We start from the raw sequence: 26,376 nt of genomic DNA, 5'->3' as shown, positions 1-26,376 counted from the left end.
TCTATGATCTATTTCTATTTTTAATACCCATTTTCCTTTTCAATTCGCTTGAAAAGGATAGAAATACCAAGAACATACAAGCATGTTCTCCTTCCCCTGATTCTCATGTGTACGTTGTAAAGACTGATAATTTGTAAGTTGGAAGAAATTCTTTTCTTCTCCCCCATTGAGAGATGGAAAGAGAGGTACTGCCATATCACATACTATGTCCTATTGCTAGAGCCCATCCACTGACTGTCCCCCTGTCTCTGCGCATGTCTGAGCATTTAGTTCAGTAGAGTACTCCCCCGACATTCAGAGTCATTTCAAATTCCCGATCAATCCTAGGGAAGTGAAATGTGTACCTTAGTGCTCTTCTTGTCTTACAAAAACATAGGATAGAATCTTTTAAATGTCATTTTTATGCTGTTGAAGCATTGGCCCTTCCTGAGTTTTTTGGGAAGACTTTAGCAATTGTCAGGGGAAGGGTTTTGTCCCCCTCCCCTGACTGGGTGACATTTCTCTTTTCCCCCCTAGCCCTCTTCTCCTCTTGCTCCTCCTTATTCTCCCCAGATCTTTCTTTTTCTTCTCCTCTTGCTTGTCCACATCCTCTTTACTCACGCTATGGGCTGTTATCAGCACCTATCACTGTGAAGTGACCTGGCCAGCGCCAGCGGTAAGCCAGGGGCCTTCCTGCTTTGTTTCACGGGAGGCATTACCAGAAATACACAAGTTGTTTACTTCCCGATCTCCTCGGGGGAAAAAAAACATAACACCACAAATTCCAGGACAGGGACACCCGGAACAGCCAACCTGGGCATTTCCATGAAATACCAGACACCTGCCGTGCCTCGCCTAAAAGCAATGGAGAAACCTTCACTGCTAGATAGTTCAGGATAACCTTACAATGAAATGAATGGTGGGCCTGGAAAGTTCTAGGCTGAGACCACGTTTCAGGTTCAGGCAGTTAGTAATGCAGTAATGCCTGCATGAATGTTTTCCTAAGCTCCCAGAGAACTGGACCGTATCTTGGCAGGGACTCAGGAAGGGTTTTTGGCGGCACATGGGAAAGGGGTGGGTAGAGGCAGCCCATGCTTGGGGCAGAATTGATCATTCACTAAGAACTGTTAAAGCCGATGCCGTATGGATCTGATCTATTTCTGAAACGAGCTGCCAGCGGTAACAACCCGTGTCAGACCTGCATGGTGTGGATCTGCAGGCTTCATTCAGCAAAGAAGAGAAAATTCCGACTGTTAACTGGTAACCGAGGAATCCCGCTTGTGCTTTAAAGCGTTTGTTCTACTGAGACTCCGGGTCAGTTTCTTCACCCGTAAAACAGGGTAACAACAGTATCTACTTAATAAGACTTTTCGCAAGGAGAAAATAAAATAATATCTGTAAGGTGCCCAGCCTGGTGCTTGGCATATTATGTCCAGTCAGTGGTAACCATTGTTAACATTTGTTTGAAAACAAAGTTCCGGGACTTGTGATTTGAGAATTGCCTACAGAAAGGGAAAGTGAAAGCAACTTCCCAAATAAACTCCAGAGGCTCAGCCTGTCTTTGCCAAAAGCTATGACATGCTTGTGTCTGTGTCTCTCCTATCACATCCCCACCCCAGACAGAGGAAGAGGGAGCAGGGAGAGGGATGGTCGCCGAGGGAGGGGAGGCTGTGGTTATGAATCAGGTTGAGGGGAGGGAGGGGCTATATTATCTGAAAGTGTTCCCTCATGTTAACGCCAAGAATTGCTGCGAACCACAGAGGATGTGGTGTCCCTCCACCACCTGTGGAATATGAAACACAGCTCCTGCTGGGACGATGGGGCCATTTCTGGGCTTACCTGTGTGTGTTCAAAAGGATTGCATGTCTTTGGAGTGGGTTTTATTGGAGAACATAGGGATTCAAGGTTCATGGGGTGCTGCCGTTTTTTCCTCTGTCTTGGGAGAGAATCAATGCTATGTGCTTTGGCTTGGGTTTGGGCTCAGTGTTGTCTCTTTTAAGAACAAAAGTATCTTAAATAAACCAAAATCTAGAGAGAATACCCAACAGTCTTTTCCTGAGATGCTGTTGATCATCGATGCGGGCCCTAAGCATCTGCGTGCTCACTGGCTGTGTGCAGCCCTTTCTGTACACGCCCTCTCCCTCCTAAGCCTTCTTAGAGGGGCTCCTTGCTGGTCCCTTTATTCTTTTGGTCTGTGGTGCTGTGAGCTGCCTTCTCCGGTGGCAAGTATTTGTATGCCCCCAGGTTTGGATAAACATTCCCCGTCTGCGTGGAGGGTCTGGTTTAGAGGTTGCCGTCTGATGTAACAGAAAGGTATTCCGTACCACTTTGGCTAAATGCTAGTAGTGATTGGTAGAACATTTCTGGGACGTGTGAAATCATGTAGTCCGTGTATTTGCGTTCAGGGCTCTGCTTCTTAAACTAACACGTGCGGTGGACGAACATGTGTGTTTGTTTTGTTTTCTTAAATGTCCAATGTGCCCGGGACCAATCCTTTTATAAAATTCCGTAACAGCGAATTCCTAGACAAGTGGTCATGTGATGCCAAGGTCTCTAAATGCTAACTTTCTCTTTCTGTGCGTATCTCATCACCGACCAGTGAAAGTGAAAGCAGTTCACCGAGGAACAGGCGGCCCAACATGAGCAGCACTTGCTAGAAAGTGGTCAGAGATGAAACTTGAAACACGTTGGAGCTAGATCACCAAGAATCTTGGACATGATTAGAGAATTCCAAACCTATGCTCTCAAATCTTCCTATATTTGCATTGCAGGTTAACCCGCTTAAAACTTTTGTGCTGAATAGTTGTTTGATAAAAACATATGTTTAAAAAATTAATTTCAGCTTCCCAGATATGGGTTAGTGTCCCATACATTGCTCTGTACTTTTTTTAAAATCCTCACCCAAGGATATGTTTTTATTGGTTTTGAGAAAAAGAGAGAAAGAGAGAGAGATGTGAGAGAGAAACATCAGTTGGTCGCCTCCTGTACACACCCGGATGTGGGATGGAACCTGTAACCTAGGTATGTGCCCTGATGGGAGATCAAACCCGAAACCTTTTGGTGCACGGATGGCCTTCCAACCACCTGAGCCACTTGGCCAGGGCGCTCTGTACTTTTTTTATTTTTGGAAAGAAATAACATCGTTTGTGGCAATTTGCGTCTGGGCAAAGGAACACTATACCATCCAGGTTTCTTCTCCTGTTTTCTCTATCTTGTATCTGCTACCATCTGAGCTGGTTGGCTTTTACAGCAGATTTCTTAGGAGACCAGAACTGACCTGTGAGCCCGCCTGCCTCTTGTCCTATGCTCTTATGATGTCTTTGCAGTCACCAGGCTTCGAGATGCTGCGCACATGTAGCACCAGGCTGGGCCGGCTGGGGCTCAGCCTCCGCAGGGGGCTTCACCACAAGCCTGTGATGGCCCTGCGGCGGGAGGATGTGAACGCCTGGGAGAGGAGGGCGCCGCTGGCTCCCCGGCACATCAAAGGGATCACCAACCTGGGATACAAGGTCTTAATCCAGCCCTCCAACCGGCGAGCCATTCACGATGAGGTAAATATTTCCAATGTCTTAAATATGTGAGAATAACATGACCCTGTCAATGGAAATGAGGGAGCACCCCAGTGAAAAGAAAATGTGGCTCAAAAATATTGAACACCACATGGCAATATTTCTTTACTCGGGTTATCATGAGATGGCCAGTTAGAATCCTTACCTGAGTCCAGAATTCAACCAATAAATATTTTTTTCAATCCATTTTATGCTTTCTCCAGCTGAGGGGTAAAGAGATTGCTTTAATTTATAAGAACATTTTTGACCTTTCTATTTTTTCAAGGTTTTTAAAATGTTTTAATTGAATTTATTGGGGTGACATTGATTAATAAAATTATATAGGTTTCAGGTGTACAGTTCTGCATTTCATCATCTGTCTATTGTCTTGTCTGTTCACCCACCAAAGGCAAGTCTCCTTTTGTCACCATCTATCGCCCCTTTACTCTCTTCTACTTCCCCCACTGACCGCCCCCTTTTCCTTCTGGTAATTACCATACTGTTGCCTGTGTCTGTGAATTTTGGTTTTGTTTAATCCCTTCGCCTTTTTCACCCAGCCTGCCAACCCCGCTCCCTTCTGACAGCTGTCAGTCTGTTCTCTGTATCTATGAGTCTGTTTCTATTTTGTTTGTCAGTTTATTTTGTTCATTAGATTCCGCATGTAAGTGAAATCATGTGGTATATGTCTTTTTCTGACTGGCTTGTTCACTTAGCATAATACTCTCCAGTTCCATCCATGCTGTTGCAAAAGGTAAGATTTCCTTCTTTTTTACAGCCTCATAGTATTCCATTATGTAGATGTACCACAGCTTTTTTATCCACTCATCTACTGATGGGCACTTGGGCTGCTTCCAAATCTTTGCTATTGTAAATAACAATGCAGTGAACATAGGGGTGCATATATTCTTTTGAATCAGTGCTTCAGGTTTCTTCAGATATATTCCCAGAAGTGGAATCTCTGGGTCAAATGGCAGTTCCATTTTCAATTTTTTGAGGAAACGCAGTCTGCCTTCCCACTAACAGTGCAGGAGGGTTCCCTTTTCTCCACATCCTCACTAGTGTTTGTTGTTTGTTGATTTATTTATTTTTATTTTTTTTAAAATATATATTTTATTGATTTTTTACATAGAGGAAGGGAGAATAGAGAGTTAGAAACATCGATGAGAGAGAAACATCGATCAGCTGCCTCCTGCACACCTCCTACTGGAGATGTACCTGCAACCAAGGTATTGGAGATGTACCTGCAACCAAGGTACATGCCCTTGACTGGAATTGAACCTGGGACTTTTCAGTCCACAGGTTGACGCTCTATCCACTGAGCCAAACCGGTTAAGGCTGTTTGTTGATTTATTGATGATAGCCATTCTGACAGGTGAGAGGGGATACCTCATTGTAGTTTTTGCATCTCTCTGATGATTAGTGACATTGAGCATTTTTTTAATATATCTATTGCCATCTGTATATCTGTATATCCTCTTTAGAGAAGTGTATTTAGATCCTTTGCCAATTTTTTATTGGATTGTTTGTTGCTTCTATGTCATTTGTACATGAATCCTTTTATTTCTGAACTTTCTGGTTGCCTTAAACAGCAAATAGTCCTAGCCTCACTTTGTGTTTTTTCTGCCCCACTGCTGGAATCAGCCATTATATCAAGGAATCCTAATTTTTTTTTAGTTTATAGAAACCGAGATCTAGTATCTGGTGTTAGGTGTGCTTATGTTACTGAGATATTGTTGCTCTTAGCCCTTTCAGTGACAGAGCAAAGAAATACACACACACACACACACACACACAGAAAAAATATATATAATTAATTGTATGTAATAACTGTCTATATTAATTGTATATAATTTAATCATGAGCTAACACTGATATTTCCAAAATTTAACATTGCAGGTATTTCTTACCTTTAAAATTGTATATTTGCATTTGTTTCCCTAGCAGTGAAAATTTAAATTTCTTATAACATGAATGCACATTTTTGCTCTACCACAAAATATACATAAAATAATTTTGGAATCATAATGCAAAAATTACAGTTAACAATAAACCTGCTAATGCTAAGAGAATAGACCTTTATAGTTCTCATCACAAAAAAATTCTGTAACTATGTCTGGACAGGTGTTAACTAGACTTAGTATGGTGATCATTTTGCAAATATACAAATATTGAATCATTATGTTGTACACTTGAAACTAACGTAATGTTGTATGCCAATCAGATCTCAAAAAATATTAAATGGACTTTAATACTTCTTTGACTTTTTTCTTTATAATAGATCTCACAAGAAATATTCAGAATGCTATGTTTAAAAGTTACTTGAATTCTTTTTTGTGTATGGTTATATTGTCCATGTGATATCCAGTTGGATTAATTTTTTTTATTCTATTACATTTTATGTTTGCTTTTATATCCTTTTGATTTAATTTTATTTTTCAAATAACTTAAACATTTATGAGTTTCAAAGATTAAAACTATGTAAAAAAGTGGTAATGCAGAGAAGTCTTGCTGTGATCTTAATCTTCCGACATCTATTCTCACCCACCCTATAGGCTGCTATTTTCCTTAGTTTCTGACCTATCATTCCTATCTTTCTTTTTGCAAAAATAAGCATGTGAATGTGTGTGTACATGTTCTTATTTCCCCTTCACTCTGATACAGAAGGTATTAGTCCTTAGCATTTAATATTACAGTGCATTGTTGGTATAAAAGATATATTTCACAATGACATGTAAATCACATGTGCTAGTGGTTATGATCAAACTATTAACTGTTCTTAAAATAGGAGTATGTGCTGAATTTTCTAAATTTTTGCTATAAAAGTCAAACACGTTAAATTGATCTTTAGCTAGCAAGTAAAAATATTAGTAGTTATTCTATTACTTGCTCTTATTCATACAGATTGTACTCCTTCAAAAGGTTGTGCCTTTAATTGCTATACTTTGTTATGAAAGAAAACATGAATACAACAAATCAGGGGAATAACTTTTAACCAAAATTGCATTCCCAGGAATATGTCAAAGCTGGCGGCATTCTTCAGGAGGATATTTCTGAAGCTTGTCTTATTGTGGGAGTTAAAAGACCCCCAGAGGATAAGTTAATGCCCAAGAAGACCTACGCATTCTTCTCCCACACAATAAAGGCCCAGGAGGCCAATATGGGCCTATTAGATGAGATTCTAAACCAGGTACTTGATAACCAACACTCATAAATGTCATAGAAATTACTTTCAATTATCAAGCAGAGTTTTAGTTGTGTGTTTTTTAGCATGTAGGAAATACATCTTGTTATTCACCTCTGTAGGAAAGGTGATCTATGGGTTAGTGCTCTAATAGCTCTGCTGTTCTTAAGGCTCCTCTGCAGCATGAGTTTGGAGTTTGTTATAAGAGAAAACAAACATCTTCTATTCCTTTTGTATTCTGAAATGGAAGGAATGAGAGAAGCGTTCTCCCAAAATGATCCCAGTTTATAAGGCCACGTGGTCACATATTAGCAAGTAGAATGTTTGAGCTGAAAAGAACCTCAGGAATCATATAATCCATCATCCTCATTTTTCAGATGGAGCCCAGAAAGGTGAAGTGACTTGACTGAGGTTGCTTGCACAGCTCTGTAGTGCCAGAACTGGAGTGTAGACTATTTTCACCTTCATTAACATTAAAAGGGGAGAAAAGCATTTTGGAGATATACACACTATTGGAATGACTAGCAGCTACTTAAAATACAGAGTATTCATTCCACAAATATGTGCTGAGTGCCTATAGTGTGTCTGACATGGAGCTTATATAGTGGGAGGAGACAGATAATAAATAAATGACCTCTCATAGGTCACTTGGTGATATGTGTAATGGAGATACATAGACTATAGGAGGAGAAAAGGAGGGCTGGGCACTGGGGAAAGGGACAATGCTAGTTTAAATAGGGTTACCAGGGAGAGCCTCATTGAGCAAAAATTTGAGGGAGATGAAGGATCAAACTGCCCATCTGGGTGTCTTCCAAGCAGAGAGAATAGTAACAGCAAGGCCTCCTGGTCTTTTGAGTGAAAGATGAGAATAAATCTTGATGTTCTAAGAGGCTGATTCTTCCTGCGTTGTGGAAATGGGAGAGAGCAAAGCTGATAAGAAGATTGTAAGTCTAGACCAGTCTAGACGCTAGGCTACAAGTGATGGGGGCTTGTATGAGGGTGGTGGAGTTTGTGATGCATGGACAAATACAAGTACTTTAGAGGTCTGATTCCAAAGGATTCCCTAATGAAATGAATGTGGAATATGAGAGAAAGAGAGGAGACAGTGATGACGCCAAGATTTTAAAGGAGTCACCATAAATTGTGATGATGCTACTGTAAGAGGAGCAGACTTGGATGGAGGATCGGGAGTTGGGTTTAGGGCCTGTCGAGTTTAATTTGTCCATTAGACATTTAAAAGGAGATGCTGTGTGGGCCGTTGGATATGAATTTGTAGCTCAGGAGGGCAGCTCCTTCTGACACACATTTTGTGGTTGTCAGAGACTAGATAGTATCTAAAGCCACGAGAGTGGATGAGCATAGGGAATGAGCGTAGCTAGAGAAGCCTGAGGTCTATTATAATAGAGAGACAACTAGAAATTTTCCAAAGTCCTGGGGTAAGGATGTTAGAGCATTAGAAACTAGACTAGAACCTGAGACTAGGCAGAGGACAGGAGAGTTTGCAAACAGTAAAAGCAGTGGAAGTATTTTATATAGGTGATAGAACACATTCTTTTTAAAAATATATATTTACTAGAGGCCCGGTGCACAAAAATTTGTGCACCCGGGGGAAGAAGGGGTCCCTCAGACCGGCCTGTGCCCTCTCACAGTCTGGGACCCCTCGGGAGATAACGACCTGCTGGCTTAGGCCTGCTCCCGGGTGGCAGAGGGCAGGCCCAATCCCTAGGTGCAGCCCCTGGTCAGGCTTAGAGCAGGGCCGATTGGGGAGTTGGGGTGCCTTCCCCTGTCATGCACAGAGCAAGGCAGATTGGGAGGTTGTGATGCCACCCTCAGTCACGCTCAGGGTAGGGCCGATTGGGGGGTTGGGGCACCGCCCCCTGTCACACTCAAGGCAGGGTCGATGGGGAGGTTGCGGTGCCATCCCCTGTCACGCACAGAGCAGGGCCCATCAGGGGGGTTGGGGCTCCATACCCTGTCATGCACAGAGCAGGGTCAATCAGGGGGTTGGGGAGCTCCCCCCTGTCATGCACAGAGCAGGGCCGATCAGGGGGTTGGGGAGCTCCCCCCCCCCGTCACTCACAGAGTAGGGCCGATAGGGGAGTTGGGGCACCGCCCCCTGTCACACTCAGGGCAGGGCGGATCAGGGGGTTGGGGCGCCACCCTCTATCACCCACAGAGTAGGGCTGATCAGGGGGTTGGGGCACCGCCACTGTCACACTCAGGGCAGGGCCGATGGGGAGGTTATGGCTCTACCCCATCACACACAGAGCAGGGCCCGTGGGGGCAGGGGGTTGGGGCGCCGCCCTCTATCACCCACAGAGTAGGGCCGATCAGGGGGTTGGGGCGCCGCCACTGTCACACTCAGGGCAGGGCCAATGGGGAGGTTATGGCTCTACCCCGTCACACACAGAGCAGGGCCCGTGGGGGGCGGGGGGGTTGGGGCCCCGCCCCCTGTCACGCACAGAGCTGCAGGGCGATCAGGGGGTTTGGGCGCTGCCCCCTGTCACACTGATCCCAGTGCCGGGGGCCTCGCGGCTCCGCTGATCCCGGTGCTGGGAGGCATATTACCCTTTTACTATATAGAATAGAGGCCTGGTGCATGGGTGGGGCTGGCTGGTTTGCCCTGAAGGGTGTCCTGGATCAGGGTGGGGGTCCCCACTGGGGTGCCTGGCCAGCCTGGATGAGGGGATGATGGCTGTTTGCAGCTGGTCACACACCCTTCAGGGTGGGGGTCCCCACTGGGGTGCCTGGCCAGTCTGGCTGAGGGGCTGTGGGCTGTTTTCAGGCTGGGACTGAAGCTCCTAACTGCTCCTTTTTTTCTTTTTTTCTTTTTTTCTTTTTTTATTCTGGGCCAGCTTTAGCTCTGAGGCCTCGGCTGCTGAAAGCAGGTTTCTGGCCTTTGTTTACCGTCTGTATTTGATACAATGTTGCGGTCCGGCTGGCTGAAGCTCCGCTGAGTAAAGCAGATTTCTGGGGTGTTTTTTTAGCTTCTATATTCGCAACATAGTTGCTTAGAGTTGCAGCTGAGAGGCCGGCAAGTCAGGCGGGGAACGTTGGAGTTCTCCGTCACTGAAGCAAGCAAGCCTCCCTGTTCGCATTAGCTGCCTGGCTGCCGGCCGCCATCTTGGCTGCCAGTTAATTTGCATATCTCGGCCCTACTCTGTGAGTGAAAGGGGGATTAGCCAATGGGAAGGGTAGTGGTTGTACGCCAATTACCATGTTTCTCTTTTATTAGTGTAGATATTGATTTCAGAAAGGAAGGGAGAGGGAAAGAGAGATGGAAACATCAATGGTGAGAATTACTTCGGCTGCCTCCTGCACGCCCCTCACTGGGGATCCAGCCCACAACCAGGGCATGTGCCCTGACCTGGAATCAAACCATGACCTCCTGGCTCACAGGTCGATGCTCAGCCACTGAGCTACTCTGGCCGGGCTAGAACAAATTCTTAGTCATTTGAAATAAGCTAGACCCAGGCTGCAGTTAATTTGCAGTGTTTCTGAAGAACAAATTCAGAAAGTAATTAATTGAAGTAATATTATAAGAAGAATGCTTCACCTTAAGCAGATAAACTCCTTTAAAAAATACTTTAGAAACATTTTGGTGGTTGTTATATGAACTTTCATTCATTACAAGTCAATTAATAAAACAGACCCAGCAGGGCTGCTTTTTGGCAGCAGTTTGTAACCAATTACTTGGAGTTGGATAAACAGTAAACATTCTTACATTCATGCATATGGTAAAATCATCTGATCTTTGAGGAAATCAAAGGACTGTTTAAAACATTGCATAATTACAACATGTCAGTAGCTTTTAACCACGAGTTAATTAGACATTCCCAAGAGAGGGGAGATTCCCAAGGAAAGAGGAAGGCTGGTTTTAGTGGAAGCAAGGAACTACAAGGCAGGCAGACTGCTACTTTTTAAATGAAGCTTACTTGTGAAGGGATAGAGAGAGAAAAAAAAGAGGAGAGAGAAGAAGAGAGACTGAGATAGAGTAAGAAAGAGAAAGAGGGAGGGAGGGAGGGAGGGAGAAGGAATGAAATATTTGAGCATATAGACTTGAGAGGGAGTGGTGTTTATTATTATATTTTAAAATATATTTTTATTGATTTCAGAGAGGAAGGAAGAGGGAGAGAGAGATAGAAACATCCATGATGAGAGAGAATCATTGACTGGCTGCCTCCTGCAAGCCCCCTCACTGGGGATCGAGCCCACAACCTGGCATGTGTCCTTGACCGGAATTGAACCTGGGACCTTTCAGTTTGCAGGCCGACACTCTATTCCAGGGGTGGGCAAACTTTTTGACTCGAGGGCCACAATGGGTTCTTAAACTGGACCGGAGGGCCGGAACAAAAGCATGGATGGAGTGTCTGTGTGAACTAATATAAATTCAAAGTAAACATCATTACATAAAAGGGTACGGTCTTTTTTTTTTTTAGTTTTATTCATTTCAAACGGGCCGGATCCGGCCCGCGGGCTGTAGTTTGCCCACGGCTGCTCTGTTCACTGAGCCAAACCTGCGAGGGCGGTGTTGTTATTTTTAAGGTAGAAGGGACCTGGGTGAATGTCACTTAGAATGGCTGAGGGGAGGGAGCTGTGCAGAGAGGAATAATGCAGGACAGAAAAAGCTCAAAGTAATGGTGTTGGAGGACATGCAGAAGCTGGGATCTAGCGCACAGGGCTTAGTTTCAAGAGGGGCTTGCTTTCTCTGAGACTAGAAGGAGGAATGTGAGGCGACATGGAGTTGTAGGTATACTTGTAGATGCTGCTGGGATAAAATTTAAAAGAAATGATGACTTTATTATTTGCATTGAGCACCTGTCTAGGACCATTTTTTTTTTTATCTCTAATCATAAACCTGTCATTGGCTTGTGACCCATGATATTTTCTAAATGTTTCAGGGTGCCCCTTAGGGTAGCTTACGTTGGCCAGGCAAGATATATTTTATAAGAGGAAAAATGTGAAACACTGACTTGCTCGTATATGTGCTCTACTCACTGAAATTCAGCTTGGTGGGTCTGGTTGAGAAATCTTTTATTCTTTGGTCAGGAAATCCGACTTATTGATTATGAGAAAATGGTGGATCACAGAGGAATCCGGGTGGTGGCGTTCGGACAGTGGGCCGGTGTGGCAGGTAGGTGTGTGGGCGTTGACATCACCGTGTCTACACTGAACTGTGAGTGACAGTCTGTGCTTTTTCTTTTTTGTGGCAAAGGGATGGAAGTGTCCATTTTCACCAATAAAAATAAACGTGAGGGTGCATCTGAGGGTGATGACTCTTAGGGGCTAGAATAACAAAGTAAATCATGAAAATATGTTTACGATAAAAATTAGAAAGAAAAAGAGGGCAGGGAGAAGGAAAGCAGCTGTAAATAGGCTCTGACTTTCTCAGTAGTTCTGTTTGGAAGACTAGACGGGAGGTCAGTTTGGTGATGAGAACTTGGGGAGCAGAAGAAAGGGACAAAGAGGAAAAAGGCACGGGGCAGGAGCAACAAAGGAGAAATCTAGGAGGGATAGAAGCTGAAGTTTGAGTAAAAACTCTACTTGATTTCAGTTAGTACTTTGAACCTTGTTTCGTCAAGAAACACCAGGTGGTATAACTGTATCGTATTAGACTACCTGAAGGTCCGTTATCGTCAGAACAAGTAGACAGAAGTTTGTAGGGACATAGGACACTAACACACTACCATCCTCCCTGATAAAAGTGACAGTCATTGAGCACTTCTTAATATGCACAGTACATATTCTTTCCAAGTCACGTGGAACATTCACCCAGATGGTCCACAAAACAATTCTTAATTAATTTAAAAGATTTGAAATCATGGAGTATGTGCTCTATGATAAAACTGACTTAGAAATTATAATTGCAATGGGGGAAAAAGGAGACATATGTACTACTATTTTTAATACTTTAAACAATAAAATAAAATTTAAAAAAATAAAAATAAATAAAAAAGAAATTATAATTGAAAGAAAACTAGAAATTTTCCAAATATTTGAAAAAGAAATGGTGTATTATTGGATAACCCATTCAAGAGTCAAGAAGAAATCACAGGACAAATTAGAAAATATTTTTAATTGAATAAAAGTTTAAAAACAGCATGCCAACGTTTTTGGGATGTGGATAAAGTGGTGCTTAGAAGGCAATCTATAGCATTTAATGCTTTTATTAGAAAAGAAGAAAGTTCTCAAGTTAATGATCTAAACTTCCATCTTAAGAAGTTAGAAAATGAACAAGAAATTAAACCGAAAACAAATAGAAGAAAGGACATAATAAAGGTAAGAGAGAAAAATCAATGAAATCAAAGCAGGAAAACAATAGAGAACATCAATGAAATCAAAAGCTGATTCTTTTAAAAAAATATTAATAAAATTGATAAATCATTAATTAGGTTGGTTAAAAAAAGAGAGAAGACACTACCAATATTAGGAGCCCAAGAGGGAACACACTATATATCTTACAAACATTAAAAGGATAAGAGAATATTATAAATAGTCCAAGAAATTTGACAATGGCAATAAAATAGACAAATTCTTGAAAGACACAAATTACCAAATCCAACTCAAGGAGAAATAAAAAAAAAAAACTTGAATATCAATGTACAAAATAAATACCATACATAAACACTTAAGGGAAATGAATTATTTTTTGTAGAGACTTATTTATAGTATCTTCATTCATAATAGGCTAGAAACAGTCCAAATGTTCATCAGCACAGGAATGGATAAATAAAATGGAAAACTCAGCAATAGAAGCAAACTGCTCTTACACCCAAAGTATTTCTGGATCTCAAGAACATTCAGCTGAGTGAAAGGTGACACACAAAAAATATATACTTCATACATTTATATGAAACTGTAGAAGGAACTAATTTATACAGACAGAAATAGATCAGTAGTTGTTTTCGGCTAAGGGTTGGGGAGGATTGACTGGGGTGATGGAAATATTCTTACCTTGATTATGTTAGTGGTAATGAGGGTGGATACATTTGTGGCTGTGTTTTATTGTGTATAAATCATCCACTTAAAAGTTGATTTCAGAAAAAAGATAAAAGAACATTTTGTGGGACAGGAAAAGCATGTTCCAATAAAGAAGAAAAGAGTGGGTGCTGAGGACGTTGCTACAGGCATGCTGAGTTTTTATTTTTTGGGGGACATCCAAACTGAGAAATCCGTAAGGTGGATGGTTAGGTCTTGAAATAAAAATATCTGTGTTAGAGATCCAGATGTGGTGTCATCTGTATACAGAGAGTACTTGGAATTTAGGACTGGATGAAATTAGCTAAGGGGAAAAACGAGAGATTGAAGAGAATAGGGCCCGGGACGAATCCTGAAGCTAGCTGATTAATTTTTAAGGCAGAGGCAGAGGACACTAATGTAAAAGGAATGGACATGGGATACTGAGGGAGGAGACTCCGACAAAGGGACTCTCCATTGACAAATACCTCTGACAAGCACATCAAGATCTGAAGTGTCCATTAAGATTGGTTATTGGGGTCACTAAAATTGCTAATGGGGGTCATGGGTCAATGGTGACTGTTTTCATTTGTTCTTTCTTTTTGGTATGGCAGGAATGGAAGAGTGTTTAAATGTTGATAGGAATAAACCAATAGACAGCGATAATGAAAAGAATAATTCAAGAGTGGATTCCTTCGAGAGGCAGGAAGGCATGGGATCTGGAGCAAAGGTGGAGCGATTACCCGTAGAGAAGAAGAGGGACACTCATTCCATTGCAGCAGGATTGAAAGCGGAAGGGAGGGCGGGCGTGAAGCTGGCTTAGTGCCTTTGATCGCAGAAAGTTGAGGGTTTGGATAAGATGAAGGCCTCTCCCAAAGCTGAGATGCTGTGGCCTGTGCCTCCTCAGAGCCCTGAGCAGGTTGGAGAACGGGCAGAGAGAGCAGGTCGGAGAACGGGCAGAGAGAGCAGGTCGGAGAACGGGCAGAGAGAGCAGGTCGGAGAACGGGCAGAGAGAGCAGGTCGGAGAACGGGCAGAGAGAGCAGGTCGGAGAACGGGCAGAGAGAGCAGGTCGGAGAACGGGCAGAGAGAGCAGGTCGGAGAACGGGCAGAGAGAGCAGGTCCCACTTCTCCCGACTAATGGCCTTTCTGTCGGTCTGACCCTACAATAGGGATGATCAACATTTTGCACGGAATGGGTTTAAGGCTCCTGGCTTTGGGACATCACACACCTTTTATGGTGAGATGTTGATTTTATTTTATTTTTTAAATACATATCACACTTTTAGAGTAGGAAAATGTCTCAAGTGGTAGACTAACTTGAATTGTGTGCTTGCTTTCAGCACATTGGCATGGCTCATAACTATAGGAACAGCAGCCAGGCTGTGCAAGCTGTCCGTGACGCTGGCTATGAAATATCTCTGGGTTTGATGCCCAAGTCGATAGGGCCCCTAACATTTGTGTTCACAGGGACTGGTAATGTATCGAAGGTAAATCCCTCCTGTCTTGTTTCTGTAAAGCAGCCTGAAACTCTTAAGAGGGTGTGGGCATGTCGTGAACATTCCAGAGCCCCACTTTTTCATAAATGGGGCATTCTGTTTGGGGTACTTTCCTTATGTATGAACTTTTACTATAGTAAAGAGCAGTCATAGTCTAAACTTATGTTCTTTGTTTTTAGTTGATTCCAAGCTGTGAGAGGTTTTGCATGCTTTCCCCCCCTTTTTAGAGGGAAAACTCATTTTTAATGGTGTAAAGCTCTGTTTTTAGGGTGATCTGTTTTACCTTCATCACTGAGATGTCCAGAAGTTTGGACATTACCCTAGGCCAGTGATGGCGAACCTATGACACACTTATCAGAGGTGACACGCAAACTCATTTTTTTGGTTGATTTTTCTTTTTTAAATGGCATTTAAATATATAAAATAAATATCAAAAATATAAGTCTTTGTTTTACCATGGTTGCAAATATCAAAAAATTTCTATATGTGACATGGCACCGGAGTTAAGTTAGGGTTTTTCAAAATGCTGACACGCCGAGCTCAAAAGCTTCGCCATCACTGCCCTACCCTGTAAATTTTTCAAGATGACTTGGGGAGTTTTGCTAATCGGATGCATTCAAGACTGGAATTAATACTTTCTTCTTCTGGGATGATTTAGAGGATGCATTTGTAGACCCCCCCCCAACCCCCTCCCTCAAGAAACTTATAAAATAGATCTTTCTTTAATGAAAATATTTTACAAAGAGGACATCACTATTTGAATTATGCTGTGAGCTAGGGGCCTAATTTTGGGGTAGGAAATATAGTTTTCCCACTTGAAATAATTTCTCCAACGGAGCAAAAAGTACATAGAAATACTTTGTGGTGCTCTCATTTCTAAATACTCTTGTTTCTGTGCTGAATGTCTTAGATAATAAATTAAAGCCCCTTCCAGTGCATGGTGTTCACACTGCTTGCTGTGAGCAAAAACCTCATCTGTACTTCTTGCCGCAGTCCTGGTCATAGGGCAGGACAAGTAGAGCTGTATAATTGTGGGGAAGATGATTTAGCATCTTTGCATAACATCGTGTTGGCTCTTTTCCTATTTGTTTTTAGATTTTTACTCATGTGTCATTTACAGGGGGCCCAAGAAATCTTCAATGAACTGCCCTGCGAATATGTAGAACCACATGAATTAAAAGAAGTTTCCCAAACTGGAGGTAAGAGGGGGAGGGTGGCTGTGTGTATTTTTTACTGTTTTCTTTTTTAACTGTGTCTGTGTTACAGTATTTTATCACTATCAGTCTTTATCATTTGTCACCCGCGTTACTAATTTCCTTTCTCCTCTGCAAGACCTGAGGAAAGTGTATGGAACGGTGATAAGTCGCCATCATCACCTCGTCAGGAAGACAGATGGTGTCTATGACCCTGTGGAATACGACAAGTACCCTGAGCGCTACAGAAGTCGTTTTAATACTGATGTGAGTAGCACGCTCAGCTTTTGAGTTGGTTGCTCATGGTACACCATAGCCAGGCTGTTTTCAGGAGAGAAATTATGGATGCATACATTGCTTTTCAGTTCCTCATGTTGACTTGCGGTGAGACCCTTGGATGTTATGACTTGGGCGAAGGTGGTTTCTGTGGCTGTGCCCTTTATTTCACTGACTCTGTTTCTTCTTCAGACCTGTATGTGCCCAATAGCTCTAAACATTTCCTGTGGATTGTCATTTTCTGTGTTTATCCTGGACTAGCTTGTACTGTTGGCAAAGCACAGTGTCTATGAGGTTTGATTTCAACATAGATTTATTCCTTCCAGGCCATGAATTGCAGTCATAATCTCAGCCAGCTGTCTTGAAATGCATGCCGTTGATTATAGCGCTCCAGGGTGAAACAGTGAGGCTATAGAAGCATAGACCCATCCCCAGTGTGCCAAAAAGTTACTTTCAATTAAAATCCTTTTGATGGGAGCATACTGGACTCATAAGGACCACATGTTTGTATGTTCTGTAGTCATTGGTCATGCAACCATCCTCTTCAAAAGAAATCAACAAAAAATAAAACAAAAATGCAGGCAGGTATGGTGAGAAGGAATATTGTATTTTAAATAATGTTGAATATGTTTCAACATAGCATTTTTAGATTCTGGCGTGAAATGTAATGCTTAGCATGTAAAGCATGTTTTAGGAAGAGCATCTTACCTGTAACTTGCACATTCTTGAGACACCTGAGAAAGAAATATTATGAAACTAGACTCAGACTGAAAAATTTTGCACCTAGTAAATTTCCATCTCTTCTGTCTTTCCCAATCACAGAGGTATCGGTTATTGGCTGCCTCCTAAAACTTATAATGGTCTAGTTACCATGTATGCATATGTGTAGTTCATTTGTCCATGGGGCCTACAGATGCTTTAATCTTTATGACTTTCCTTTGAGGATAGGGTATGTATTATCCCCATCTGGCAAGTAAAGAAAACAGTCCAGAGAAGTTGAGGTAGCCTGATTTAGGTCATGCTGCATAGAGTATTAGGTCACCTGATTCTCTGTCCCTTCCTTTTTCTTAGCTATGTAATATATTAGAGAGCAAATGTATTAATCTATTTATGTTCATATATTTATCATGGGAACTTTTACACTGAATCTGGGTGGTTATTTATTGTCTCGGACTCAAAAGAAGTCCACTGACCTAGCAAATAAAGTCAACTTGAAATAACATTAAAATATTTCTCGTGGAATTTACTGATAGCTCTCTTTCAGCAAACTATTGAAATACCCTGTTTCCTAGTTTGTTGAACCCGAAACTTGCTTTACAGATTGCACCCTTCACATCTTGCCTTGTTAATGGAATCTATTGGGAACAAAACAGCCCGCGTCTACTCACCCGCCAAGATCTTCGGAGTCTCCTGGCTCCAGGCAAGTCCCCTGTTGGTGGTGTGGAAGGCTGCCCTGCATTGTCACACAAGTAAGGACCTTACTTCAGCAATGACGGCAGTTTTTAGCAGGGCCCGCCGTTAGGGTATCACACATAGGGGATTCGTGTGTCACAGGACTGGACTGTGACTGAGTAGTTGCTGAGCTTATCTTAGCTGAGCTCTTGAGAACATTTGACAGTTAAACTTCCCTCCTCCTTGAATCTCTGAAGTTCTGTGGCTCCATATGTGGCTCAGAAGTCTCCTCCTCAGTGAGGTCCTTTCCTGCTTCCCCATTCCCTCTCTCGCTAGTCTGCCCCTCTGCTTCTTTACGGAAACCCACCGTCATTTATTTCCCAGTGTTTATGATCTTCCCTGTCCTCCTTGAACTTAGTCTTCTTAAGCAGAGGGCCCCCCTTTCTCTTGGCTGCAAGTACCCAGGGCATTGCCTGACAACTCATATACTTTCAAATAATGATTAAATGTCCAATTAATGAATGAAGCAGTCAATATTTATGGAACACCAGATCTGTCTGGCACTCTGCTGAGCTAAAAGATAAAGGAGAATAAAACTGCGGTTGCTCCCCGCCGGCATGTCGCTGGCAGCAAGTAGGTGCCAAGGGAATGCTAGGAGCAATCGATATTAACAGTGTTTAAGAGAAAGTGGGAGCGGGCTCAGCAATAGCTTAAGAGGGAGGAGTGAGGAGAATGAGAATTGCAAGTGACAGGATTGCTGCTTGATAAATACGGAGTCTCCATGGCACAGTTTAAGACCCTATGTGGGCCAGTCCAGGTCTAGCCGAGCGGTAATTGGAGATGGGGCAGGAATACGGGGTCAAACCCTAAAGGATTTCAAGTGGTGGACTGAGGCTTTTGTTCATAGGTCTAGAGATTTCCATGTAATAATACATGTAAAATTATGTAGTACAAAGCAGGGTGGAGGGAGTTGGCTAAGTAGGTTAAGTTCAGGCTGTTGTCAATGACATATTTCGGGAAGGGATTTTCCGCTTTTATTTCCCTCTCCCTTTCTCTCCCCCTCTTTTTCTTCCTTGTGAAGCCTGAAACTCATAGTGAGAAGATGTGGTATATTCCAGAAGCACACAGGGAGCTGTAGGGAAAAAGCTAAGAGCCTAGGCAGCCACCTTAAAAATTGTCCCAAGCACCTTTCATTTTGAGTCATTTTTAATCTTGTTGGAGACTTTAGAGTGCCATGCTCTGATCTAAGTGTTGATGTTCTTTTCAGACTTGTAGCGATATGTGACATTTCTGCAGACCCAGGAGGATCTATAGAGTTTATGACTGAGTGCACCACAATAGAGCATCCCTTCTGCATGTATGATGCAGACCAGCATATTCTTCATGACAGGTGAGTTTGCTAAAGCTGTTAGATAGTGAGAAAGACATAAAAACGTGTCATCTGCTTTGTATACTAGTCATAAAATACTCAATATTTTACATCATTACGAAGACTAGGCAAATTTCCAGAGATATACTGAAACATATTTAAAAATTTGGTAGAAAACCCGCATGCAAATTAGAACACTTAAATCCATATACACAATGTTTAAGTGGGAGATAGGTTGCTGAAGAAGGGAAAAGCTTTGTTTGACACTTCTTGCTTATTTTGTTACATATTCCAGTACCATATTACAAATGATATGAAGCAAATATAGTGGAGTAGGCATCTGGAAAAGTTAGAACTCACAAGTAACATTTTGTACATCCAAATAAAGCATATTGCTTCTCCTAGTGTTGAAGGTTCTGGGATTCTGATGTGTTCCATTGACAATTTGCCCGCGCAGCTTCCAAAAGAAGCTACAGAGTGCTTTGGCGACATGCTTTATCCGTATGTTGAAGAAATGGTAAGCAAACCTAGAGCTTTGTAACACTTCCATGGCTGGAAATAGAACTGTGGTGTGATCTTATCGATGTTCTGGTCTCTGGTATTAAGAAATCTGTTGCAAAGTGAAATGCCAGCCCTTCCCTGAAGCCCTTACTGACACTTTACATATTCTGCTTCCTTGTCCCATGGGAAATATGGTTGAATAACTGTCTTCATGCTTAATTACAATTTGCACTTGCCTCTCCTTATGCATGTTTGAGTAAGAATGTTCATGACATGGAAGATAAGATTAGATTTATTTTCAATTTTCCTGCTTTCTAGGTCAATTCATATGGGGGTATTCTTAGTGTGCTGTGATTAGCAGATTTGAAAAATCAGGTATATATAAGAAATTTTATTGGCTTTTAATCACTAATGCTTAGTTAAGTGACAGCTTTTCTTGAGGTCTTGTATTTTTCACTGTGGTCAGTGATTGATTAATGAAAATACTGTGTTATCTAAATTCCATTTTCTTTTTTCCCCCCTTTTTGTTAAATTTATTGGGGTAACATTGGTTAACAAAATTACACAGGTTTCATCTGTACACTGTATTGTGTGTTCACCACCCCAAGTCAAGTCTGGGTCCGTCATCATTTATCCCACCTATACCCTTTTCCACTGGCACCCCCTTCCCCCCATCACCACACTGTTATCCCTGTCCACGAATTCTTCATGAATCCTTTCTCTCTCTCTCTCTCTTTTAGCTCAATCCTTCCATCTCCCCACCCAGTCCTCACCCCAGACAATTGTCAGCCTGCTCTCTATCTATGAGCCTGTCTCTGTTTTGCTTGATAGCTATTTTAATCACTGGATTCCACATGTGAGTGAAATCATATGGTACCTGTCTTTCTCTGACTGGCTTATTTCACTCAGCATATTGTGCTCCAGGCCCAGCCATGCTGTTGCAAAGGGTAAAATTTCCTTCTTTTTACAGCAGAGTACTATTCCAGTGTGTAAATTTACCACATTTTTTGTTTGTTGCCAAAGACAAGCTTTCTTATTTCAGTATTTACCTGAAGCCTTCATACTCAGCCTGCTTTATGTCTGCTGCTGCTGGCTGACTGCGCCTGGCAGTGAGGCCCAAGGTGTGAACCAGTGGCTGCTGTCCTTTCATCCTTGGCTTCCCTCTGGTGCTCTCACACTGCAATGGGACAGTAGTTACGGAGCATGAATAAATGCAACTTTGTGAACTTCTTTTCTTTCACATAATATTCCATTTTGAACCTTTGTTTTTTCTCCTGTAATATGTCAGCAGGAAGACGTAACAGGCTTTAGAAAATGCAGGCAGCAGGCACTGCCATAGTTGGCACAATATTATAGTGCATCTACACTGTGCCAGGCAGTGCTTAAATTACTTTATGTGGCCGAACCGGTTTGGCTCAGTGGAAAAAGCGTCGGCCTGCGGACTCAGGGGTTCCAGGTTCGATTCCAGCCAAGGGCATGTACCTTGGTTGCGGACACATCCCTACTGGGGGACGTGCAGGAGGCAGCTGCTCGATCTCTCTCATCGATGTTTCTGGCTCTCTATCCCTCTCCCTTCTTCTCTGTAAAAAAATCAATAAAATATATTTTAAAAAAATACATAAGTTACTTTATGTGTTTTAATTTTTAATTACTCATGACAGCCCTATCAGATAGGTACCATAAATAAACCCATATTAAAGATTAGAAAGTTGAGGCATAAAGTACTAAGACTGAGAAAGGGTGCTGGAATTGGTGCGGAGGGATTAGCGTGTGAAGTAGCATAGTAAGCAGAGTACACCTCCCAGGCTTTACTGGAGACCTCATCTTGCTTTCTGGCCTTGAGCTGGGTACTCACTTTCTGAGCCTCAGATGTTTCACCTGCGTTGGTTGTAATTTAAAATCTTAATGGCCCCTCCAGCTGTAACATTCTATGTGTGGATGTCTGAGTGGCTGAAAGGCATGTATATAAAAAAAATAATAAGTTTACCCAGGTGTTTACCATTTTCGATGATCTTCATTCATTTCCCTCTGGCATCATTTCCCTGTAGACTTGATAATTTCCTTTAGCTGGTTCAATGAATCTATTTTCATTTTTTAAAAAATATTTTATTGTTGAAAGTATTACAGCGGTCCTCATTTTTACTCCCATTGCCCCCCTCTACCTGCTTCCCACCCCACCCCAGACTTTCACCACCCTATTGTCTGTGCCCATAGGCAATGCATATATGCCTATAGGATCTTTGGTTAATCTCTCCCTGCCTCTCCCCCTGCCCCCACTTCTCTGTGAGATTCATCAGTCTGTTCCATGTTTCCATGCTTCTGGTTCTATTTTATTCATCAGTTTATTTTGTTCATGAGATTCCCTGTTCATTTATTTTGATTTTTAGATACAATTGTGTTTTTTAAAAAATATATTTTTATTGATTTTAGAGAGTAAAGGAGAGGGAGAGAGAGAGAAACATCAATGATGAGAGAGAATCATTGGTTGGCTGCCTCCTGCATGCTTCCTACTGGGGATTGAGCCTGCAACCTGGGCATGTGCCCTGACCAGGAATCGAACCATGATCTTTTGGTTCATAGGTTGATGTTCAATCACTAAGCCACACCAGCGGGTGATACAATTGTTAATAGATATGTATTTATTGCCATTTTATTTTTCATATTTCTCCTCCTCCTCCTCCTCCTCCTCCTCCTCCTCCTCCTCCTCCTCCTCCTCCTCCTTTTCTTGCTCCCCACCCCCCTCCTCTTCCTCTTTCTTCTTCTTCCTTTTCTTAAAGAATATCCTTCAACATTTCATGTAATACTGTAATACTGGTTTGGTGGTGATGAACTCCTTTAGCTTTTTCTTGTCTGGGAAGCTCTTTATCTGACATTCAATTCTAAATTATAGCTTTGCTGGGTAGAGTAATCTTGGTTGTAGATCCTTGCTATTCATCACTTTGAATATTTCTTCCCACTCCCTTCTGGCCTGCAAAGTTTGTGTTGAGAAGTCAGCTGATAGTCATATGGGTGCTCCCTTGTAGGTAATTAACTGCTTTTCTCTTGCTGCTTTTAAGATTCTTTGTCTTTAACCCTTAGCATTTTAATTACGATGTGCCTTGATGTGGTCCTCTTTGGTTTCCTCTTGTTTGGGGCTCTCTGTGCTTCCTGGACTTGTAAGTCTATTTCTTTCACCAGGTAGGAGAAGTTTTCTGTCATTATTTCTTCAAATAGGTTTTCAATATCTTACTCTCTCTCTTCTCCTTCTGGCACCCCTATAATATGAATGTTGGTACACTTGAAGTTGTCCCAGAGGCTCCTTATACTATGTTCATATTTTTGGATTATTTTTTCTTTTTGTTCTTCTGACTTGGTGTTTTTTTGCTTCCTCTTATTCCAAGTCATTGATTTCATTCTTGGAATCCTCTACTCTACTGTTGACTCCCTGTAAATTATTCTTTATTTCAGTTAGTGTATTCTTAATTTCTGACTGGTCCTCTGTCATGTCATTGATGTTCTAATTTCCTTGAAATTCTCACTAAGATCCTTGGAAGTCTCACTAAGTCACTTGAAGCTCTCATTAAGCTCCTTGAGCAATCTTATAACCATTAATTAATTAATTAATTAATTAATTAATTTTCTTTACTGATTAAGGTATTACATGTGTCCTTATCCCCCCATCCCCCCCCCCCCCACTCACGCCCTCACCTCCCTGGTGTCTGCATCCATTGGTTAGGCTTGTATCATGCAAGGTACCTTTCCCCTTTTCCCCACCCTCCCCTACCTTTCCTCTGAGGTTTGATGGTCTGATCAATGCTTCTCTGTCTCTGGATCTGTTTTTGTTCATCAGTTTATGTTGTTCATTATATTCCACAAATGAGTGAGATCATGTGATATTTATCTTTCTCTGACTGGCTTATTTCACTTAGCATAATGCTGTCCAGTTCCATCCATGCTGTTGCAAATGGTAAGAATTCCTTCTTTTTTACTGCAGCATAGTATTCCATCGTGCAGATGTACCATATTTTTTAATCCACTCATCTGCTAATGGGCACTTAGGCTGTTTCCAAATCTTAGTATGGTGAATTGTGCCACTATGAATATAGGGATGCATATATCCTTTCTGATTGGTGTTTCTAGTTTCTTGGGATATATTCCTAGAAGTGGGATCACTGCGTCAAATGGGAGTTCCACTTTTAGTTTTATTAGGAAACTCCATACTGTTTTCCACAGTGGATGCACCAGTCTGCATTCCCACCAGCAGTGCACTAGGGTTTCTTTTTCTCCACATCCTTGCCAACACTTGTCATTTGTTGATATGTTGATGATAGCCCTTATGACACGTGTGAGATGGTACCTCATGGTCGTTTTGATTTGCATTTCTTGGATGATTAGTGACTTTGAGCATGTTTTCATATGTCTCTTGGCCTTTCTTATGTCCTCCTTTGAAAAGTATCTGTTTAGGTCCGTTGCCCATTTTTTGATTGGGTTGTTTATCTTCCTTTTGTTAAGTTGTATGAGTTCCCTGTAAATACTGGAGATTAAACGCGTATCGGTGATTACATTGGCAAATATGTTATCCCATGCAGTGGGCTTTCTTGTTGTTTTATTGATGGTTTCTTTTGCTGTACAGAAGCTTTTTATTTTGATGTAGTCCCATTTGTTTATTTTCTCTTTAGTTTCCATTGCCCTAGGAGTGGTATTGGTGAAGAAATTGCTTCAGCATATGTCTGAGATTTTGCTGCCTGTGGATTCCCCTAGTATTTTTATGGTGTCCTGTCTTATGTTTAAGTCCTTTATCCATTTTGAGTTTATTCTTGTGTATAATGTAAGTTGGTGGTCTAGTTTCATTTTTTTGCATGTATCTGTCCAATTTTCCCAGCACCATTTATTGAATAGACTGTCTTGACTCCATTGTATGTTCTTGCCTCTTTTGTCAAATATTAATTGAGCATATTGGTTTGGATCGATTTCTGGGTTCTCTAATCTATTCCATTGGTCTATATATCTGTTCTTATGCCAGTGCCAGGAAGTTTTGAGAACAATGGCTTTGTAATACAGCTTAATATCTGCTATTGACATCCTTCCTACTTTGTTCTTCTTTCTCAGGATCGCTGCAGCTATTTGGGGTCTTTTTTTATTCCAGATGAATTTTTGGAGAGTTCGTTCTAGGTCTGTGAAATATGCTGTTGGTATTTTTATAACCATTATTTTGAACTCTGCATCTCATCATTTGCTTGCTTCCATTTAATTTAGTTTCTTTTTTTCCTGGAGATTTCTTCTGTTCTTTCACTTTTCATGTTTCTTTGTCTCCACATTTTGGCTGCTTTCCTGTATTTGTTTCTATGTATCAGGTAGAGCTGCAGTGTCTTCTAGAATTCATAGAGTAGCCTTGTGTAGTAGTGTCCTGTAGGACCCAGTGGCTCACCCTCCCCAGTCACCTGAGCTGGGCATTCTAGGTGTTCTCTTGTGTGGGTGGTGTGCACAGTCTTGTTGTAGTTAAGCCTTGATTGCTTTTGGTGTCACTGGGAGGAATTGACTTCCAGGCTAATTGGCTGTGAAGACCCAGCTGGGACGAGAGTGGAAGAGCTGCTGTGCAGGAACCACCCCTATGGAGCAGGGCTTGCTTCAGTGCGGCTTTTGTGCTCACTGAGTCTGTCCCTTGATTGTTTCACTTGTGGATCTGTAGAGTTGTAATCTGGTATGGTCTGAAGTTGTCCACTGGGTGCACTGGCTCTGGGGACTCCAGGAGGTGCAAAGTCAGCCACTGCCTGGGGCCACCCAGCAGGAGCTACCGAACAATCTGAAGATGGCTGCTATTTGTACTAGGCTTGGAAGTGCTCAGGAGAGGCCAAATTGTAAAGCAAGGCAGGCTGGTACTAGTGCAGGGGTGGGCAAACTTTTTGACTCGAGGGCCACAATGGGTTCTTAAACTGGACTCAGAAGAAGGAGCTGCGGCTGTGTTTCCCAACGTTGCCATGTTAACACTGCTGCTGGTGAAGGAGCGGAGGGGAGAGCAAGAGAACCCTCCGATCTTTTGGCTCCGCAGGCCGGATAGAACAGCCGAACGGGCCGGATCTGGCCCGCGGGCTGTAGTTTGCCCACGGCTCTACTAGTGCCAGGTCTTGGGCCTCTTATTGCTAGGTATGAGGCACACTGTTCCCAGCTGCTGCTTGTTTTAGAAATTTTAGGGAAGTCTGAAGCCTGAACCAGGATGGGCCATTCATATGGAAAAGCCACTGCAAACAATTTGGGCGGGGCTGCAAGTTAGATGGGGCCGGGTCTCAGGAAATCACCAGGATGGAACCAACAGTACGAGGCAGGCTGATAGAAACTCAGATATGGCTGCCAGTCAGCTCTGTGATGGGGAGGTTCCAGCAGAGGAACAATGACTCCTGCGAGCACCTCTGTCTGGGAGAAAGCTGCCCCCAAGTTCTTGCTTTGATGCTAAACAGTCCAGTTCCTCCCTGTATGTCTCTGGTTCCCCCAATATCATCAGCCCAT

The 26,376-nt window shown here is 42.3% G+C and overlaps 1 protein-coding gene across 1 annotated transcript in view; it reads left to right on the top strand.

The window, feature by feature from the left end:
• Window positions 1-3,293: 3,293 nt before the first annotated feature.
• AASS (aminoadipate-semialdehyde synthase) overlaps window positions 3,294-26,376 on the top strand; it is a gene marked incomplete at its 5' end in the record, with an annotated part of 60,552 nt that continues 37,469 nt past the window's right edge. Inside the window, 10 exons of the mRNA XM_081102633.1 lie at window positions 3,294-3,530; window positions 6,538-6,714; window positions 11,758-11,842; window positions 14,836-14,903; window positions 15,007-15,153; window positions 16,283-16,361; window positions 16,495-16,622; window positions 17,952-18,100; window positions 19,291-19,413; window positions 19,798-19,909. Of these exons, the coding sequence (XP_080958759.1) occupies window positions 3,294-3,530; window positions 6,538-6,714; window positions 11,758-11,842; window positions 14,836-14,903; window positions 15,007-15,153; window positions 16,283-16,361; window positions 16,495-16,622; window positions 17,952-18,100; window positions 19,291-19,413; window positions 19,798-19,909 (1,305 nt within the window). The remainder of the gene's footprint in view (window positions 3,531-6,537; window positions 6,715-11,757; window positions 11,843-14,835; window positions 14,904-15,006; window positions 15,154-16,282; window positions 16,362-16,494; window positions 16,623-17,951; window positions 18,101-19,290; window positions 19,414-19,797; window positions 19,910-26,376) is intronic.

Source organism: Myotis nattereri, assembly GCF_964212035.1.
Source record: "Myotis nattereri genome assembly, chromosome: 11".
Lineage (NCBI taxonomy): Eukaryota > Metazoa > Chordata > Mammalia > Chiroptera > Vespertilionidae > Myotis > Myotis nattereri.
This window is presented reverse-complemented; position numbering and strand designations above follow the sequence as displayed.